Source organism: Mytilus galloprovincialis, chromosome 13 (genome assembly GCF_965363235.1).
Source record: "Mytilus galloprovincialis chromosome 13, xbMytGall1.hap1.1, whole genome shotgun sequence".
Lineage (NCBI taxonomy): Eukaryota > Metazoa > Mollusca > Bivalvia > Mytilida > Mytilidae > Mytilus > Mytilus galloprovincialis.
Genome location: NC_134850.1, coordinates 34,159,413 through 34,180,880, shown reverse-complemented (window position 1 = coordinate 34,180,880; position 21,468 = coordinate 34,159,413). Strand labels below are relative to the sequence as shown.

Here is a 21,468-nt window from a genome sequence, read left to right as displayed (position 1 = left end):
GATTCCTGACTTAAGACAGGTGCAAACATTTGCAGCGGGATTAAACGTTTTAATGGTTTCAAACCTTCTCCCTTTTTCGGAAAGAATAGTATGACATCACAACATAGTAAAGTCTTTATAAACTACAGTGGCCATGGAGATCACTTCTAACCGCTCATCAAATCTGTCAGAAGAACTGTTCTAGGACAGTATATAGCCTGCCATCTTGACTCCTTTAGACATTATTAGCTATAACAGTTCTCACCTAGAACTGATTAGGACAGTTCTACCTAGAGCTTATCCTGACAGTTCTAGCCTTAAACAGTTTTAGACACTTCGACATAGAACTGACGACTAGAACAGTTCTTCGGCTAGAAAAGTTCTACGACTAGTACGGTTCTACGATTATACTGATTTGGTCAGTTCTACGGCTAGAATTGATTAAGAACTCTTTGTCTGAAATATCAATACGTCAAAAGAATATAATATATATTAAAAAATTCTCATCACAGAATTAAGAACTGTTCTACAAACCTGAAAGGTTTGGTCAGTTCTACGCCTAGAACAGTTTTATACAGTATGTGTTTTAGTCAGTTCTAAGGATAGAACAAATTTAGTCAGTTATGCTGACAGTTCTACGACTAGAACTGATTTGGACAGTTCTACTAAGAGCTGTTCTAGGGAAGAGCTGTTCTAGGTAAAACTGTTCTAGAACAGTTTGAAACTGTTCTAGAACAGATTGGAACAGTTCTATGACAGATTATTCTGAAAAATCTATTGAGAGGTTAGACGTCATCTCCACTGATACCTTACAATCCTTCTTTTTCATGTACATATTTTCTTCTTCATGAAATCGATTGAAGTTTTCAACATATTCCGGGATTAAAGGCATCTTTTGTTCGAGGTATTGAAGAAATCATTAAATTTGATGAAACTGCTTTATGACCAGCGGCAAATATTACAGTCATAATGAAACATATATAGTAACAAGTTTGTGATGCAAAACATTGCTCTAGTGAAATAACAATTCCAGTTAATAGTTTCTTGTTTACCAAACCAATGATCGATGTAGAAAAACGTCTGAAATAAACAATGATTGATTTATTGATTATTGCTGTTTAATGCCACTTTCATCACTATGGGATATTTCATACGAACAGTAATTTTTATTATCTGAAAATGCCGAAAAATTGAGAGAAAAATAAAGTTGTGCTAGCATGAGCCAAGTGAATAGTTCATGCATACATATATTTTGTCGCTGCGATGCTGTCCCATTGAGGGAAACTCACATCTCTCTTTCACGTCGACTTTGCGCATGTCTTTTGGGTTTTTTTTTGGTCGTTATGTTGCGGTTCATTGACGTTTACACCACACTTGTTTTTGATGGACATTGTAAATTTTCAAACATGCAGTAAAGGAGTTATTGTAGGCTGATAAAAGCTGAAGAGAAGATAAATAGACCTGACAGAAAAAAAAAGAAATGATCTTATTTTCAAAAATGACCTGTTGGCTCGCTCGTATTTCGGTTGTCCATCAATATAGTTTCTGTCATTTTTATGAATGTAAACTATAAGTACTGTGTCTTTAAGGTGGACATCAGTGGCTAAAAATTATTAGTTATGCTGTTTCTTTTAGAGGGAAGATTATCGTCATTTTTAAATATTTATTTTAATCAGAATATTCCGGGTTTAAATGCATCTTTTGTTCGAGGTATTGGAGAAATCATTAAAATTGATGAAACTGCTTTATGACCAGCGGCAAATATTACAGTCATAATGCAACATATATAGTAACAAGTTTGTTATGCAAAACATTGCTCTAGTGAAATAATAATTCCAGTTAATAGTTTCTTGTTTACCAAACCAATGATCGATGTAGAAAAACGTCTGAAATAAACAATGATTGATTTATTGATTATTGGTGTTTAATGCCACTTTCATCACTATGGGATATTTCATACGAACAGTAATTTTTATTATCTGAAAATGCCGAAAAATTGAGAGAAAAATAAATTTGTGCTAGCATGAGCCAAGTGAATAGTTCATGCATACATATATTTTGTCGCTGGGATGCTGTCCCATTGAGGGAAACTCACATCTCTCTTTCACGTCGACTTTGCGCATGTCTTTTGGGTTGGTTTTTTTTGTCGTTAGGTTGCGGTTCATTGACGTTTACACCACACTTGTTTTTGATGGACATTGTAAATTTTCAAACATGCAGTAAAGGAGTTATTGTAGGCTGATAAAAGCTGAAGAGAAGATAAATAGACCTGACAGAAAAAAAAAGAAATGATCTTATTTTCAAAAATGACCTGTTGGCTCGCTCGTATTTCGGTTGTCCATCAATATAGTTTCTGTCATTTTTATGAATGTAAACTATAAGTACTGTGTCTTTAAGGTGGACATCAGTGGCTAAAAATTATTAGTTATGCTGTTTCTTTTAGAGGGAAGATTATCGTCATTTTTAAATATTTATTTTAATCAGAATATTCCGGGTTTAAATGCATCTTTTGTTCGAGGTATTGGAGAAATCATTAAAATTGATGAAACTGCTTTATGACCAGCGGCAAATATTACAGTCATAATGCAACATATATAGTAACAAGTTTGTTATGCAAAACATTGCTCTAGTGAAATAATAATTCCAGTTAATAGTTTCTTGTTTACCAAACCAATGATCGATGTAGAAAAACGTCTGAAATAAACAATGATTGATTTATTGATTATTGGTGTTTAATGCCACTTTCATCACTATGGGATATTTCATACGAACAGTAATTTTTATTATCTGAAAATGCCGAAAAATTGAGAGAAAAATAAATTTGTGCTAGCATGAGCCAAGTGAATAGTTCATGCATACATATATTTTGTCGCTGGGATGCTGTCCCATTGAGGGAAACTCACATCTCTCTTTCACGTCGACTTTGCGCATGTCTTTTGGGTTGGTTTTTTTTGTCGTTAGGTTGCGGTTCATTGACGTTTACACCACACTTGTTTTTGATGGACATTGTAAATTTTCAAACATGCAGTAAAGGAGTTATTGTAGGCTGATAAAAGCTGAAGAGAAGATAAATAGACCTGACAGAAAAAAAAAGAAATGATCTTATTTTCAAAAATGACCTGTTGGCTCGCTCGTATTTCGGTTTTCCATAAATATAGTTCCTGTCATTTTTATGAATGTAAACTATAAGTACTGTGTCTTTTAGGTGGACATCAGTGGCTTAAAATTATTAGTTATGCTATTTCTTTTATAGGGAAGATTATCGTCATTTTTAAATATTTATTTTAATCAGATGGCATTGAGAATTTAAGTGTCAGAGTTGTATGGATGGCAAATCTGTCTAACTAACAAACGAAATAGAAAATCGTAGGTTAAAAAATGCGACTTTTCCAATGTGTCTATTGACTCCATTTAAATATCTAAGCAGTTCAAAAATGTTCACAGTCGAGTATAAGTCAAGATTTTCCAGAGATTTTCATCTTTGTTTTCCTTTAGTAGCTGTATACTTCAAATGTGTAAATGCCACAAAAATGTCTTCACTGGGAGCCCTAGAGCTGAAACATGTTGACTTCAGTTTGGCAGGGACTTAACTCTAAGGCTAGTTTTTGGTCATTTTGCACATAGGAACTTTACAGAAACAGTTAGTGTTAAACCATTGTGCTTTACGACGACGTGTCTTCTTAATTACAGAATGATGCATTGAAATAGAGACTGCGCGATACATTCACAGAATTTTAGAAGTTTTTCGACATATAAAACACCCTTTCATTTTGAAAATTAATATTCTATATTTAATGGTGTCGACTTAAAGTTGCAAGACGAGTTTACTTTAAGTATGAAAAGTTTAACTTAGTATATATTTATAAACAAAAGGTCTCCACACATAAATTGTGATGGACACAAAGACCTTAAAAAGCAGCTCCTACCTATATTTATTTGTCCGTAAAACCCTTTATCATTAGTTTATTATACTTCTTTTCGTGTACAATTTTTTTGGACAAACAATCGATTGTCGTTTTCAAAATATTCCGGGATTAAAGGCATCTTTTGTTCGAGGTTTTGGAGAATTCATTAAAATTGATGAAACTGCTTTATGACCAGCGGCAAATATTACAGTCATAATGCAACATATATAGTAACAAGTTTGTGATACAAAACATTGCTCTAGTGAAATAACAATTCCAGTTAATAGTTTCTTGTTTACCAAACCAATGATCGATGTAGAAAAACGTCTGAAATAAACAATGATTGATTTATTGATTATTGGTGTTTAATGCCACTTTCATCACTATGGGATATTTCATACGAACAGTAATTTTTAGTATCTGAAAATGCAGAAAAATTGAGAGAAAAATAAATTTGTGCTAGCATGAGCCAAGTGAATAGTTCATGCATACATATATTTTGTCGCTGGGATGCTGTCCCATTGAGGGAAACTCACATCTCTATTTCACGTCAACTTTGCGCATGTCTTTTGGGCTTTTTTTTTTTTTTTTTGTCGTTAGGTTGCGGTTTATTGACGTTTACACCACACTTGTTTTTGATGGACATTGTAAATTTTCAAACATGCAGTAAATGAGTTATTGTAGGCTGATAAAAGCTGAAGAGAAGATAAATAGACCTGACAGAAAAAAAAAGAAATGATCTTATTTTCAAAAATGACCTGTTGGGTCGCTCGTATTTCGGTTTTCCATAAATATAGTTCCTGTCATTTTTATGAATGTAAACTATAAATACTGTGTCTTTTAGGTTGACATCAGTGGCTTAAAATTATTAGTTATGCTATTTCTTTTATAGGGAAGATTATCGTCATTTTTAAATATTTCTTTTAATCAGAAAGCATTGTGAATTTAAGTGTCAGAGTTGTATGGATGGCAAATCTGTCTAACTAAGAAACGAAATAGAAAATCGTAGGTTAAAAAATGCGACTTTTCCAATGTGTCTATTGACTCCATTTAAATATCTAAGCAGTTCAAAAATGTTCACAGTCGAGTATAAGTCAAGATTTTCCAGAGTTTTCATCTTTGTTTTCCTTTAGTAGCTGTATACTTCAAATGTGTAAATGCCAAAAAAATGTCTTCACTGGGAGCCCTAGAGCTGAAACATGTTGACTTCAGTTTGGCAGGGACTTAACTCTAAGGCTAGTTTTTGGTCATTTTGCACATAGGAACTTTACAGAAACAGTTAGTGTTAAACCATTGTGCTTTACGACGACGTGTCTTCTTAATTACAGAATGATGCATTGAAATAGAGACTGCGCGATACATTTACAGAATTTGAGAAGTTTTTCGACATATAAAACACCCTTTCATTTTGAAAATTAATATTCTATATTTAATGGTGTTGACTTAAAGTTGCAAGACGAGTTTACTTTATGTATGAAAAGTTTAACTTAGTATATATTTATAAACAAAAGGTCTCTACACATAAATTGTGATGGACACAAAGACCTTAAAAAGCAGCTCCTACCTATATTTATTTGTCCGTAAAACCGTTTATCATTAGTTTATTATACTTCTTTTCGTGTACAATTTTTTTGGACAAACAGTCGATTGTCGTTTTCAAAATATTCCGGGATTAAAGGCATCTTTTGTTCGAGGTATTGGAGAAATCATTAAAATTGATGAAACTGCTTTATGACCAGCGGCAAATATTACAGTCATAATGCCACATATATAGTAACAAGTTTGTGATGCAAAACATTGCTCTAGTGAAATAACAATTCCAGTTATTAGTTTCTTGTTTACCAAACCAATGATCGATGTAGAAAAACGTCTGAAATAAACAATGATTGATTTATTGATTATTGGTGTTTAATGCCACTTTCATCACTATGGGATATTTCATACGAACAGTAATTTTTAGTATCTGAAAATGCCGAAAAATTGAGAGAAAAATAAATTTGTGCTAGCATGAGCCAAGTGAATAGTTCATGCATACATATATTTTGTCGCTGGGATGCTGTCCCATTGAGGGAAACTCACATCTCTATTTCACGTCAACTTTGCGCATGTCTTTTGGGCTTTTTTTTTTTTGTCGTTAGGTTGCGGTTTATTGACGTTTACACCACACTTGTTTTTGATGGACATTGTAAATTTTCAAACATGTAGTAAATGAGTTATTGTAGGCTGATAAAAGCTGAAGAGAAGATAAATAGACCTGACAGGAAAAAAAAGAAATGATCTTATTTTCAAAAATGACCTGTTGGGTCGCTCGTATTTCGGTTGTCCATAAATATAGTTCCTGTCATTTTTATGAATGTAAACTATAAGTACTGTGTCTTTTAGGTTGACATCAGTGGCTTAAAATTATTAGTTATGCTATTTCTTTTATAGGGAAGATTATCGTCATTTTTAAATATTTCTTTTAATCAGAAAGCATTGTGAAATTAAGTGTCAGAGTTGTATGGATGGCAAATCTGTCTAACTAACAAACGAAATAGAAAATCGTAGGTTAAAAAATGCGACTTTTCCAATGTGTCTATTGACTCCATTTAAATATCTAAGCAGTTCAAAAATGTTCACAGTCGAGTATAAGTCAAGATTTTCCAGAGATTTTCATCTTTGTTTTCCTTTAGTAGCTGTATACTTCAAATGTGTAAATGCCAAAAAAATGTCTTCACTGGGAGCCCTAGAGCTGAAACATGTAGACTTCAGTTTGGCAGGGACTTAACTCTAAGGCTAGTTTTTGGTCATTTTGCACATAGGAACTTTACAGAAACAGTTAGTGTTAAACCATTGTGCTTCACGACGACGTGTCTTCTTAATTACAGAATGATGCATTGAAATAGAGACTGCGCGATACATTCACAGAATTTTAGAAGTTTTTCGACATATAAAACACCCTTTCATTTTGAAAATTAATATTCTATATTTAATGGTGTCGACTTAAAGTTGCAAGACGAGTTTACTTTATGTATGAAAAGTTTAACTTAGTATATATTTATATACAAAAGGTCTCCACACATAAATTGTGATGGACACAAAGACCTTAAAAAGCAGCTCCTGCCTATATTTATTTGTCCGTAAAACCCTTTATCATTAGTTTATTATAACCGGGCTGAAGTACGTTCACTATTCACTATTCACTTTTCACTATTCAAAATTCTTGAATAGTGAACTGTGTTTTTTTGCACTATTCACTATTCAAGTTTATGAAATTGAATAAATTTAGTATCAACTTGTATATGTAAAAATGTGAGAAAAAACCCATATATGCTAAGTATGCTTGCCAATGAGACAACTTTCTACAAGAGACCAAATGACCGGCACAGACATTTAAAACAGCTACTCACCGTACGGCCTTCAACAATGCACAAAGTCCCTACCGCACAGTCAGTTTTGAAGGCCCCGAAATGACAATGTAAAACAATTCAAACGAGAAAACTAACGGCATTATTATTTTATCAGGGTTGAAATCGTAACCTTTTAGAATAAGTTTATTTAAAAGATCGATCGTTAAGTTGATTTGTTAAGTGTAATGTCTGTAATGAATTGCTATAGGAATTCGATTAGAATACGAGGTCTGTGTAATATATAGTATTAAGGTATAAACAGATAGGATATTTGTTATGCCTATCCCTTTTATCTAGAATTATTTATTTTTTACGTAAAATTGAACTTGATCATGCATTAAAAATCCACTTATGCATATCTAGGAGCTTATGGTACAATTGTTGCACATATTGTCACAATTATTACATATATTTCAATGGGTGTGCGGGGTCCACTTTTATTAATCAAGCATTAAAATACGCATTCGTTTCCGGCTTGGCATGTCCACATAAAATGAAATAAACCGTTTAAACGGTACTCGATGTGTCAGGGGAGGGCAAAAGAGTAATCATGTCTTAAAGTGCCAATTTTAAATTTCAAAATCTCATTTTCCAATATTAAAATTTCTCACATACTTATACATTTAAATATAAAGACTTTAAGTAAAATATGAAAAGTCTATTAGGACTATAGGAGGTAATATACCCAAGGACTGAAAGTTTCGTATAAAAAACTAGGGGTGTTTCCTCGATAAAATCTAATAATTATAGCACTAACTAATAGGATATCTGTATTATGGAGCACCCGAATACCGAAAACGGCCAACACAATATGATCGACTTTTGAACCCTTGAATCCCCTAATTACAGGTATATCCTATATATCCTGAAAAAGGTAATAGAAGGGGGAACAAAACCTATATAGTGAATATAGTGCACAGATGCGGTTTAAGGGAGTAAGGAGCGCCCGAATGTCAAAAACGGCTGATTTGAAGAAAAAATGCTTTCACTAGGACGTTATGATCGAATTTTGAACCCTTGAATCCCCTAATTACAGGTATATCCTATATATCCTGAGAAAGGTAATAGAAGGGGGAACAAAACCTATATAGTGAATATAGTGCACAGATGCGGTTTAAGGGAGTAAGGAGCGCCCGAATGTCAAAAACGGCTGATTTGAAGAAAATATGCTTCCCCTAGGACGTTATGATCGAATTTTGAACCCTTGAATCCCCTAATTACAGGTATATCCTATATATCCTGAGAAAGGTAATAGAAGGGGGAACAACATCTATATAGTGAATATAGTGCACAGATGCGGTTTAAGGGAGTAAGGAGCGCCCGAATGTCAAAAACGGCTGATTTGAAGAAAAAATGCTTCCCCTAGGACGTTATGATCGAATTTTGAACCCTTGAATCCCCTAATTACAGGTATATCCTATATATCCTGAGAAAGGTAATAGAAGGGGGAACAAAACCTATATAGTGAATATAGTGCACAGATGCGGTTTAAGGAAGTAAGGAGCGCCCGAATGTCAAAAACGGCTGATTTGAAGAAAAAATGCTTCCCCTAGGACGTTATGATCGAATTTTGAACCCTTGAATCCCCTAATTACAGGTATATCCTATATATCCTGAGAAAGGTAATAGAAGGGGGAACAAAACCTATATAGTGAATATAGTGCACAGATGCGGTTTAAGGGAGTAAGGAGCGCCCGAATGTCAAAAACGGCTGATTTGAAGAAAAAATGCTTCCCCTAGGACGTTATGATCGAATTTTGAACCCTTGAATCCCCTAATTACAGGTATATCCTATATATCCTGAGAAAGGTAATAGAAGGGGGAACACAACCTATATAGTGAATATAGTGCACAGATGCTGTTTAAGGGAGTAAGGAGCGCCCGAATGTCAAAAACGGCTGATTTGAAGAAAACATGCTTCCCCTAGGACGTTATGATCGAATTTTGAACCCTTGAATCCCCTAATTACAGGTATATCAACACTGGACACTTTTAATTTGCAAAACACTCATTTGCAAATCCGCCGCCGCCTCAAACAAGAGCTACAAAATCATGTATATAACCAAAATGTGCAGAATTACATGGGATTCAATAATTTCATTGGTTTTCTACAGTTACTTTCATATTTATTTTGCAATTTGAATTATAAAAACATGGGATTTTCAATATCCCATGGGACAGGGCAAAATCCCATGGGATTTACCATTATCCCATGGGATTTTGGTTAAATCCCATGGGATTTTTTTTTGTCCCATGGGATTATTGTAGTCCCATGGGATATTTGTTGTCCCATGGGACAAAAAAAATCCCATGGGATTTTTATTATCCCATGGGATTTTTAATATCCCATGGGACAAATTAAAATCCTATGGGATTCTAATTGTAAATATATAGATATAAATAAACAGTAATGTGTATGTTACAATGTTTTCTATTTGGTAGTAAATTATTATAAGATGAATCTTTTTAATTGAATATCTTTTTTTCTTGGGAAATGTTAATTTAGCATATTGTTCTTTAACTGTTCAAAACTAAACTTTTAAACAACAAAGCAGATAATGTAAGTATCAATATATGTTTATTCATGAATTATAGAATACTTTCTTGAAACACAATTATTTGCCATTTGAAATCAATAAAAACTCTATTGTTAGGCTTAACATACTAGTAGCTATTTAAGTAAATCTATTTTTTTCACAATATCCCTCAACACAAAACATTAATAGTTTCTTATCATCCAGCATTGTTTGATGGTATAGTCCACTTTTTGGACATTCAGCACAGAACTTTGACATTATTGTGGTTTCAATATTTTTTTGAATTTAAAAGAACTTCAAATCATTGACTGAGTGATGAAAATAATAACTGATCCAACTTTTGTCTTTGAATTTATTCTGGTCTTGTTTCTATGTTTTCTCCATTTATTCTAGGTGGTGAATTTCAATCCTTCTGAAAAAGAACCAATAAAATCTAAAGTAATGGATTATACAAAATTGTTTTCATACATGTAGCAATAATATGATTTTCAATAAAAATAGCTATGCGATATGGATTTTACTGATTGTTAAAGGTTGTCCAGTGTCATCAGTTGCTAACGGCCTACATCCTTTGGTCTCTGATGGAGGGTTGTCAAATTAGCAATATACCACATCTTCCTATTCTAATATCATATAACAATCAATTAATTTATTCTTCTTTATAACATTTGGGTATTTTCCCAAGTTATATACATAATATATATATATACTGTAAATTCGGAATTAATGCGAGTTTTTTTTTATTGCGAAAAATGCAACGGAGTTGTAAACGCAATAATTTAAACTCGCATTATGAAATATTTTATATGGATTAAACAGGATTTTTCTCAAAATCGTAAAATTTAAAATCGCATTTAAGTTTAAAATGACAGAATCGCAATAATAAATGCACGCAATAATTTATGAATTTACAGTATAAAGATCAATGTTAAAACTTTAGACAACTATAATAACATTCCATTATTCACAAGAATTTGCAATATATTATACAAAATGCAGACAACAGAAACAATATTTCTTTAAGCTTTTGAAGTTCAGACAGATTTCAATTTGTGTTTTATTTCAATGAAAAAATACCTTGAACATATTGGAAATTATAACATTGATACAAAAAAAATATGTATGTTTTATCCTTATTTTTTTGTGTTGTTGGCTTGCTGTCTCATTTTAATATACATTTAAACATACATCAATAATCTTCTTCTTTATTAAAAGTAAAAATGGGATATTTTTGATTTTGATATCCCAAAACATTATAGTTCTATCAAACACCAATGTGTTTGATATTAATTTTAAGACATGTATAAATGTTCCAGACCATATCAGTATTCGGATGTTACTTTTACGGTCCAGAACTTACAGTCCCACCATATGTGTACAGTCAGGGCCACAATTAAAAATATTTCAGTTTGTCCAAACCCGACCCATGATGACTGGGTGTGGGTAGGTAGGTAGGCAAATTCTTTTTTTTTTTTTTTCAGAATTTGCATGAAGATATTGAAACACTGAGTATATCTTTTTCACCATCATACCTTTGTAGAGACAATCAAAAGCCATGAATTTAAGACCTGTATATACATGTATTAGTCTATTATACTGAATTAAATCATTCAACAATAAACTGAACTTTATTTATAATGTGTAGACTTATGCACATGAACATATATATAAACACTGTCATAGACTAGAATAAAAAATCAACATTTTGTCCATATACTGTCAGAAACAGTTCATTTCTTGATTGGATTTCTCTTCAGTATGGGTTTGTGATTATCAAGACAAGTTTGACACACTGGTAGGACAACTCTGAATTGTTTTTTTAACTCTTTATCCTGCTGTACACCTTCAGTCTTACAATAGCAGCAGAGATCAAGTTTGCCGTTAATACCAGATGAGTAGTATGAAAATTCAATGGGTGATTGGCAATTTAGCTGCAGTTTCACAAAGACCTTTCCTTGAAGAACATGACCTGTATTAATAACAAAAAAAAACATTTAAAAAGTAACACATACAATAAATTTTAAAAACTAAAACATTCTCAAGGAACATTCAACATTTTTCAATGCTAGACTTCAACGAAAGTATAGAAAATATTATAAAAATGCAGTTTTTTTTCTTCTTTTCCAGTTGGACCATTTTAATTTGATGTATATCATTGTTTATGTCTGCATATTTGTCAGACAGATACTAGTATTTCTACAGGCTGATTTAATTCTTGTATATGTGTATACTTGATGTAAATGTAAAGTTGTAAAAGACTTTCTGAAGACATATTAGACTTCCATTCCATTTCTGAGGGAGATAAATACATGACACCACAAAACACCATCTTTAATAAAAATTAATAAAGCACATGTGTTGTTTTTTCCTTCAATGTTCAAAAAATGTTAATCTGCATTTTGTATTTCAGTTCAACATACCGTCAGTTGTAATCACAGCCCCACAGCTGTAATCATGTGAATTAAGCAATAGCTTTAGGCCTCTCATCTCCCTAGGTGTCAGCTTTAATTTAGAATAGATACACCTTGGTTTTGTACAGTCTGTACAATCAACTGTCATTCTAACATTCTGTCCAACCAGAACAGAGTTTTTACAACCCTGCAAATGAAAGACAGAAAATATATTATGAGGTTCATCACTGTGATGTCATATATCTTTGAAAGTGCTTAAATACAATATTTATTTTACTACATACCAGTTTTGCCATCTGTGTGTTCTCATGTGTACCTGTATTAAAGTTATAACTCTGTCAGACTTAACCCTTTATCACATATGGATCCTATTCATAAGGACTTAGGTTTATCAGCAGTATGTGTTCTCATGTGTCTCTGTAAGTCTTATGATTAAAAATGATGGATATAGAAAGTAAAAACAAGACCAATATTCTATTAACAGTATGCAAACTTCAAAAGTCCAGGAAAATATACCAACTGAAGACAGAGACAAAAACAAAAATGTATACATTGAAAGATATATAATACACAAATATTTATACCTGTTGCTCTTCAGCTACAGCTGTTACAGTCTGTTTCTGAGCAGAGGGACGATCTTTCTCCGATGTCTCAGTTCCAATTACATCCTCAAGCTTTTTATAATGTGTACCATTTTCATCACTGTACATTGGATCTGGCACCCAAGGTCTTTCTTTAGTGGGTTTTTCACAGCACATTTCATCATTGCACCTTTTGATCTGGAAACAATACTGTCGTTCAATGCAATGTCTCTCTGAAATTAAAAGGTTTCAATATACATTAAATTTTATGAAAAATGGAAAAAAAAAGTTTTTTTTGTGTCAGAACATTCATGAATATTCATATGAGTGTTATTGATATGAAAAAAGCAATAAAAGCACTGTGCCTTTGCTGTAACTTAATACAACATGTAAAATGTTTTGATTTTGTGTCTAGGTCTTGTTCACCAAATCCCTTCTTTATATCCATTTATTGGGGGCCATTAGTAAAGTAGGATTTTATTTAATGCTACAAACACAAAACAAATCAACCTGTTAACAGTACTAAAATTTGTTTCTGTTTTCCAAGTTTTGTACATGTCCCTGGACTTTAGATTTTGTATAACTTTAGAATTGCGGTCACCTTCAATGATGCTAGTACTTATAATACATTGTGTTCTGATAATTCAAAATACGTTGGAAAGATATGATTCATATGTGTAAGCTCTGACATAAATACATCTAAAATACCTATAAACTGTTTGTATCTCTCTGCCCTTTTCAGGTGTTGCTGTTGGTATTGCCCCATAACTATAATTGGATCAATCTGATTAACCTCTCTTTCAAATTCTATGACTTCTTCATCAGTAGCAGGTGGTATACAACTGAATGATTTTCCTTTTAACTCCACTCGTTTTACACGTTCTTCTAACATTTTTATCATCTCCTGAAGCGATGCAATCCAACCAGTTTTCAAGTCCTTTACAGTTTCAGCTTTCTTCCGGATATCAGCCATACCACCACAACTTCTTAGCACCTGTTCCATGTCACTTGAGCACTCGTTCCTCGACAATGCTGCATTTTGGAAAGCCAGATTTAGAAGTGACATTATACGTTCTGCTGGGTTTGTCCAAGAATGCCCTGGAGCTGTTCTTCCAGCAACAAGCATCTCTAACCCCAATCTTTTAAATAAGATGATAAGAGCCAATTTGACAGCATGGTATGTCACACGGTGATCAGGGCCACCATCTGTAAACATCATAAGCACAGGCTTTTGTTGCCCTTTTAGATTAAGCATATGTTGAAGTTCAACGGCATGCCTGAATGGATTACTTGACTGGAAAACGCTGTCTTTCATGCCAAGGGTTACCTGTCCCCTATAAAAAGACTCATCGTTTGCATCTGGAATATCAACATCAAGGCATACAGAGGGTGTTAATGACCCTTTACTTTGGCAGTCATGGTCAAGACAAGATAACATTGAATTCAAAGGGACAATGGCTTTCTTTCCTCGTACTCCAGACGATAAAGCTAAAGACGGCTCCCCAAAGTCTAATTTGGACTTATCATCAAGACAAACAAATGTTGTTTCATCTCTGTACAGCACTGAGTATTCTCTCATGTATTTGAACATAGCAGCACAGAAGTGATCATCCATATGTGATGCTCTCAGTTGTCTTGTCTGAATGCTCATACGAAGTGGAACTTTACTTTTGTAAAGTTTTGAGACATTATTGTGAGTGTTCTTTGGTACAAATGAGAATAACACAGTAGGTTCACTTGGGATTGGAGCATCATCTGGTAAATTACTTTTCACTTGCTTAATCAGATCTGGTACTGAGATGTAGTGGGCAATATGTTCTACATTATGACGCCGTTCATCGGCAGCCATGATCGACTGAACTTCTTTCTCAAGCTGTTCAAAAAACTGGTTAAAAGTGTCTCCAGGTCGTCCCTTATTCAGATGTCTCATGTCTATAATAAGTTCCGGATCCTCACCTAATATTGCCATTCTAGCCCGCTGGTCTATTTCAGGATTTTGGTCTGCAGATGCATCAAGTGTTAGTTCAGCATATATTGCTCTCATGATGTGGGGCGGAATTCTAGAGCCACCAAGATTTGAAAATTTATGGAGAAAGTCTCTCCTCATCTGACGAGTATGAAATTCAAACAGGTTTTGCCTCAACCCTTGAACTATACGGGTGGACGATGTCAACAGTTCAGCATCAGGAATATTTTCTGGTACTTTCCAAACGTATGTAATTGTAGTATTTGAACCACCAGGATCATATCTACAGATTGCCACCTCACTAGAAAGACTAAGTTTCTGGAAAAATCGGAATCTATCCATGCTACTATCAAAAGGCTTTGTCAAAAAAAGTTCCTCGTTAAAAAAGATGGGTATAAAGTGTTCTGTCTCATTGATACGATTGTCAAGACCTTGGTATTCAAGTTTGATGTCATTTGTAGTAGCTTGACGTTTGTCCAACCAAATATCTTTTTCAATTTGTCGAGATGGTGTGAATTTATTTTGTCGCTCTTTTTGCTGTTTTGTAGAGTTGTCAAGGAATGTACTGTATGAACTGAAAGTTGTAGCTAGTTTTTCAATATCATCGTGTAGATCCTTCCAATTTACACAAAACTGTTTCGAAGCCAGTTGTAAAAGTGTTTTGGCATGACCATTTAGAACATTAGACTGTAAATTTGGACATTTCTGTTTTTTCCTTTTATAATCATTGAAGCCTTCAAAGTCCAAAAACCTACAAAATAGAATTACAAAACACATTCAAAATTTATTGTACTAATATTAACCAATTGCTTTTGTATAAATTATATCTGAAAACATATTTCGGTATAAAAAAGTGGATGAAACAAAATGAAAAAAGTCTGACATTTAAACTTTACCTGTATTTCATCATGCTTAACAATTGTACAAAGTTTCAAAACAATTCATATAAAAAAGAAGATGTGGTATGATTCCCAATGAGACAACTATTTACAAAAGACCAAAATGACAAAAACATTAACAATTATAGGTCACCGTACAGCCTTCAACAATGAGCAAAGCCCATACTGCATATAGTCAGCTATAAAAGGCCCAGATAAGACAATGTAAAACAATTCAAACGAGAAAACTAACGGCCTTATTTTATGTAAAAAAAATGAACGAGAAACAAATATGTAACAGATAAACAAACGACAACCACTGAATTACAGGCTCCTGACTTGGGACAGGCACATACACAAATAATGTGGCGGGGTTAAATATGCCAGGTTAATCCAGTCCAAGGATATCATCTGGAAACCTGGCACCTGGGGATGGACATACCTCACCACTTTAATGTGTGTTTTGGTATAAATATGGTTGTTCCATAAAGAATTCAATTGGACATACAAGTCTCATTAAATTTAGGATAGATTTGATAAAATTTCCTGTAAGTCTCAGTATTAAATTCTTTTTATATAAAAGAATATAATATATTACCCTGGAGGCGGGAGTGTCAGAATTTTTGTCTGGCATAAATATCCAATTTATTAAGTAGCATAAGGGCAAATTTTATTCCTGACAATGAATAAACATATTTCATACCTCTCTGGAATGGCAACTATATCTGGTATGTGTGATGCTTTTTCTTGCAAGCCACCAAAGTGTCCATTCAGATACCACAAAGCATCAGCTAGTATCATGGTGTACTGCTTCACCTCATCATTCAAATATGTTGTAGGAAATTTAGCCTGACATTCTTCAAACATATCACATACTTTATTGTATAAGGCATCTTTGGCTGAAATAAATAATGTCAGAGTAAATTTAATCAAATCAGAATCTAAAGCATTCTTTAACATCTAAAATGTATTAAAAAAAAATATTATACATGTTATATGTCAGACACATGCCACAAATCTTCTCAAAGTTTCATTGAATCCTTTAGACATATGCTCTGAGCATTTATATCATAATCAGTACATGGAGTTTCACAAAAAACTTAAGTTTCATGCTACTTTTAATGTGATCAAATATATATATATATATATATATATATATATATGTACCATTCAGAATACCCCACCCCTTGTTCCCTAAATTCAATACACATAGAATTTGATATTATTAGGCTAAGTGTCAGAGTCAGAAAATTGTGACAAAAATGTGGAAAGACAATCTACACTCCTTCCATTGTTGAAATGAGGGTTTAGGAATCTTTCGTATAGGTTAACCCCCCCCCCCCCCCCCCTTTTCCATTTTTTTTTAATTTACATCACAGTAAGCATGGTAAGGGTATAAAAAAAAATTGGGCAGCACTTCCCCTAGTAAACACATTTTGTTCTTCATCCCCCCTACCCTACACCCAGGCCGATGGCAGATTATAAAACTCTGAAGGGGAAAACTGACATTTATAACATTGAACATGTCAGCTTGCAGAGTTTACCTTACAATTAACTTGATATTACATATAATATATAGTTCCACATACCTGTAAAGCGGGGATTTTCTTCAGTTATTCGAATTGGGTTTTTAGTGCATGCCAAATGCCTGGCATTGGACATCAACACATCCAAGTATGATTTTTCTTTGTTGACATTGTTATTTTCCTCTGGCTCTTCGTCCGATTCCAAATTGTACCTGTTCACAGTGAAAGTCGCGAACTTTAGCGTGTTGTCAAATTCCTGGACCACCTCTATCGACTCACTCATATCGGGCTCAAATGTTTGAAGTCCACTTTTGTCTGATACATTTACCATGACTACGTCCGTTTTCCCCATGCCGATCTCATCCGGATCGGCAACCTCGTCAAATACATCATTCCATGTCTTTTTACTGTTGAACCGGTAAAGTCTATTCGACACAATGGGCTTTATTTTTTTGTTTACTTTAAGAATAACAGACGATGACAGTGTAAAAAAACTGTCTGCCATCTTCACATGTTCACTTCTTTACTTTCGTTGAATTAGTAGATAAAAACCGAGAACATCGAATATCGATTTACTGCATCTCCTACACGCTTTCTTTTAATCTTAAACACTGTCACTTTCAAACGCAAAGATGACTACATTTAGTTTCATACGATGACGGAGCGGACACAAAAAATATCCGGAAAAAAAAAAATTCTTCCAAAAAACGGCAAAAAAAGAATTTGAGTCGGCGGGTTTTTTTCGGGTCGGTCGCGTTTGGGCAAACATACAATCTTTTTATTTTGGCCCAGACCATTTAAGTATATTTGTACTGTCTGGTACCAGCTCGACCAAACCTGTGTTTTTATTTTAACTGCAATTAAACTTTTTGTATTAATCTATTAAAGATTTCAGTTATGTTGATCTGTACTGTACATTTGTTTGTAATAAACTTGACCAACTTCTTAAAATTGGGCAAGCGTACAGTCCAAATACTTGTTTGTTCTGGAACATAAACATGATTAACAAGCATTTGGCAGGATGTCATGCTAAAATCCCATTAATATTAGTACTAAATTTTGAGTATATACATTTAAATCCACAAGTTACTTACTGAAATTCATGGTGAACACTCACCAAAAACTTACAATTTAGAGGAAAGACTGGAAAGATGAATGCACTAACACTATCAAAACAGAGCATAAAACTTACCGAAAAACAAGATGTTTTACATTTATCCAGGAGCAGGATAATTGAAAAGTTGTTTTTTTCTTTCTCTGCTGTCCATCATATAACCTTTGATTTCATTCATGCAAAATATGAAAATCTGCAAAGGTAAGACCTAGAACCTCAACTTATCCACATTTTGAATTTTGAACTGCATACTTGTCCTTTTCATCTTGCTGACAACCTAAACATAAAAAAATGATAAAAACATAATTCTAGATTGACTTTGTGTTTTTATTTTTGTTGGTACATGTACAAACAATTTTCCCAACTTTAAAACGAAAACATCATCACCAAAGAGGAGGTCATACTAACCTCCGAAATATTTAAACAAACCGAAATTATTACTTGATTAAGATCTTGTCGTAAATTAATGGCATAGATACTCTTATTTTTGAAAACTTGATGTCTATTGCATACTTATATTCCTTTGTACGAGAGTATGCATATTAAGATGGACTCCATGGACTTTAATGTTAGCATGATTAATTTTACAGTCACTGACAGTTTTTCAGCTCTATGTGTACATTTTGAGAGAATCTTGCAATACTGTATATTCTGATATTCAGAACTTATTGTGAGGTTTTTATTAATACAACTGAAAGCTGTATCTCGTTTTCATTTCTGATACATATTTATGAGCTGAAGACCAGTGCATTGAAGACACATAGGTGACCTTCGGCCGTTGTCTGCTCTTTGATTGGGTTGTTGTCTCTTTGTCAAATTCCCAGTTTCCACTTCCCATTTTATATCATGTATGCTGATTTTTCTTAAATTACAATATTCAATCATGCAATTTTGTCCATTATTGAAAATACGATAAGCAAAAATAAATGCACAAAAAATTTAACATTGTTATATATGTAAAAGACTTTTTTTTAAATTCAAAACAGTTGCCTACACTGTTAATTTCCTTGTTTGATTTCATATTTTTAAAGCCTTTATAGCTAGCTAGATGGTATGCCGGGGCGGATCCAGCCATTTTAAAAAGGGGGGTTCCCAACCCAAGACAAAGGGGATAATCCTATATTCATTTGATTTGTTTTATTGTCTCATACAAGAATATATATGGTTTGACGGTGGGGATCAGGGATCCTGAAATTTTTTCACCTAACCACTGGATGACAGGGGATCTCAACCATTTAAAAGTTTCTCAAACATGTGGGGGTGGGGGTGAACCCCATGGACTCTCCCTATATTTCCTTTTATTTGTTTTATTGTTCTATACAAGAATATATAAATATGGTTTAGGGGTGGGGATCTTGACCGTTTACAAGTTTTCAAACTAGAGGGGGTGGGACTTCACTTTTATTTTATTTCATTATTAATTTTATTGTCCCCGACAAGAATATATATGGTTTAGGGGTGGGGATCTGGATCGTTCACAAGATAATAGCACATTCTCAAATTGAACAGAGTGGTGAAACCCCCAAAGACCTCCTTTTAATTTCATTTGATTTGTTTTATCGTCCCATTCAAGAATATATATGGTTTAGGGATGGGGATCTGGACCGTTTACAAGATAATAGCATATTCTCAAATTGAAAGGGGTGGGGATTACCTCCCATGGACTCACCCTCCCTTCTTTCTTTCCCCCCGAAATACCTTTTAATAAGCCCAATGCACAGATAGTTCACAGTATTTTCCCTTGATTTACACTAAAGAATATACACTATACAGGTGTAATTTTTTTTTTAAAAGATAATACAACTGAAGACCACCCTGACCACAGTGGTGGATCCAGAATTTTTCATAAGTGGGGCCCACCGACTGCCTAAGAGGGGCCTGCTCCTGCCATGACTCAGTGATTCCATATATAATCAACCAATTCTTTTCCCAAACAGGGGGCCCTGAACTCCTGATCCCCCCTTTTTTTTCCTCATTTCAATCACCCTGATATAAATTTAGTTTTATCACTTACAATAGGAATGGTTTGAATTCCCCAATAATTCTTATATATCATTAATATCAACATATTTCATTTTTGATAAATGAAAGGCAAAAGTTTTCTATGGGTAGAAATGGATAGTGGGAAGCTTTCAGATTCACACCATGCCGGTGGCTGTGTTCAAAGTGCTGGGTTTTTATTACCCTCGTTGTTTGCGGACTAACTATTTAGGCCAGTGGTGGATAATAGTGTGCGTGCATTAATCTTCTATACCTTCTTAATCAATATATTCAAATACTGACGGCTAGTGTGTGTTGTAATGATGTATCAATGTCTTTTTGAAAATCACCGTGCTATTTACATGTGGGATCGAGAATGCAGGGGAAGGAAACTTGTCAATTATGTTTATTTATAAGCCAAAATAAAATGAGCCGCCGTAAAATTAACCTTGGGTAATAACAGTGCATGTAAGGCTCGTCTCGGAGGGGTGTCTTTTTTTCTGTCTTATTTTTTTAGTTATATTTTTAATAACTTACACTTTTTTCCATTATTCTCTTTCTTTCACTATTCTTTATTCCTTTTTTTTTCTTTGTCCTTTGTTCTCTATTCTGTTAATTCACATCCATACCCTCTTATGTGGACTTACGGTAGTTTATTTTTTAGTTCTGGCAGAGATATTAGATACAACATATATGTCTCTGGTTCTGGTATTATACGATAAGTCAATTTTTTTTGCATGCAGTGTCATGAAATATAATGGTTTTATGCATATCAGCCAAGATTATGCGCAACATTTTACCAAACAATTCAACACTATATACACGTTTAATGTGAATTTTATTAAAATCGATGAAGAACATGAATTTGGCAGCTAGTGCCCCTTAAACAGGTAAAGTTCAATTAACAAATTCTGATCTACTGGCATTCAACACCAAATTACTTACTTGCTGTATATTGATAAATGTGATTGTATATTGTCAATACCTCAACATCGAGAATACGTCATGTGAGGTGTTGGTCGTTACGTTTGATACGGGGTCAAAGGTTGCGGCTTCGAGACAGAGAAAAACATCCAGGTAAAAAGTGTAGAATTTTGTTTTTGAAAATTTGAGTTGTAAATTTTCCTAAAAAGTACTTAATTCCGTTCATCTAGTTGTAAATTTTCCTAAAAAAAGTACTTATTTCCGTTCTTGATTATGGG

General features: G+C 33.6%; 1 protein-coding gene and 1 long non-coding RNA gene across 4 annotated transcripts; both read right to left on the bottom strand.

Annotated features, from left to right (window-relative positions):
- Positions 1-9,832: 9,832 nt before the first annotated feature.
- Positions 9,833-20,921, bottom strand: LOC143056243 (uncharacterized). 3 transcript variants are annotated; one of them, XR_012972265.1, is made up of 3 exons: positions 20,804-20,921; positions 18,365-18,563; positions 9,833-10,222 (listed from the first exon to the last, which is right to left on the bottom strand). It is a non-coding gene; the product is annotated as an uncharacterized LOC143056243 (long non-coding RNA). The 3 variants fall into 3 exon arrangements; XR_012972264.1 differs by lacking the exon at positions 20,804-20,921 and adding an exon at positions 20,541-20,659; XR_012972263.1 differs by lacking the exon at positions 20,804-20,921 and having other exon boundaries at positions 18,365-19,032.
- Positions 11,420-15,223, bottom strand: LOC143056958 (uncharacterized). Its single transcript, XM_076230170.1, has 4 exons — positions 13,511-15,223; positions 12,806-13,035; positions 12,231-12,408; positions 11,420-11,779 (listed from the first exon to the last, which is right to left on the bottom strand). Exons 1-4 carry the CDS (start codon positions 15,108-15,110, stop codon positions 11,541-11,543), a joined length of 2,247 nt encoding a protein of 748 aa, XP_076086285.1. The 5' UTR covers positions 15,111-15,223; the 3' UTR covers positions 11,420-11,540.
- Positions 20,922-21,468: the final 547 nt, after the last annotated feature.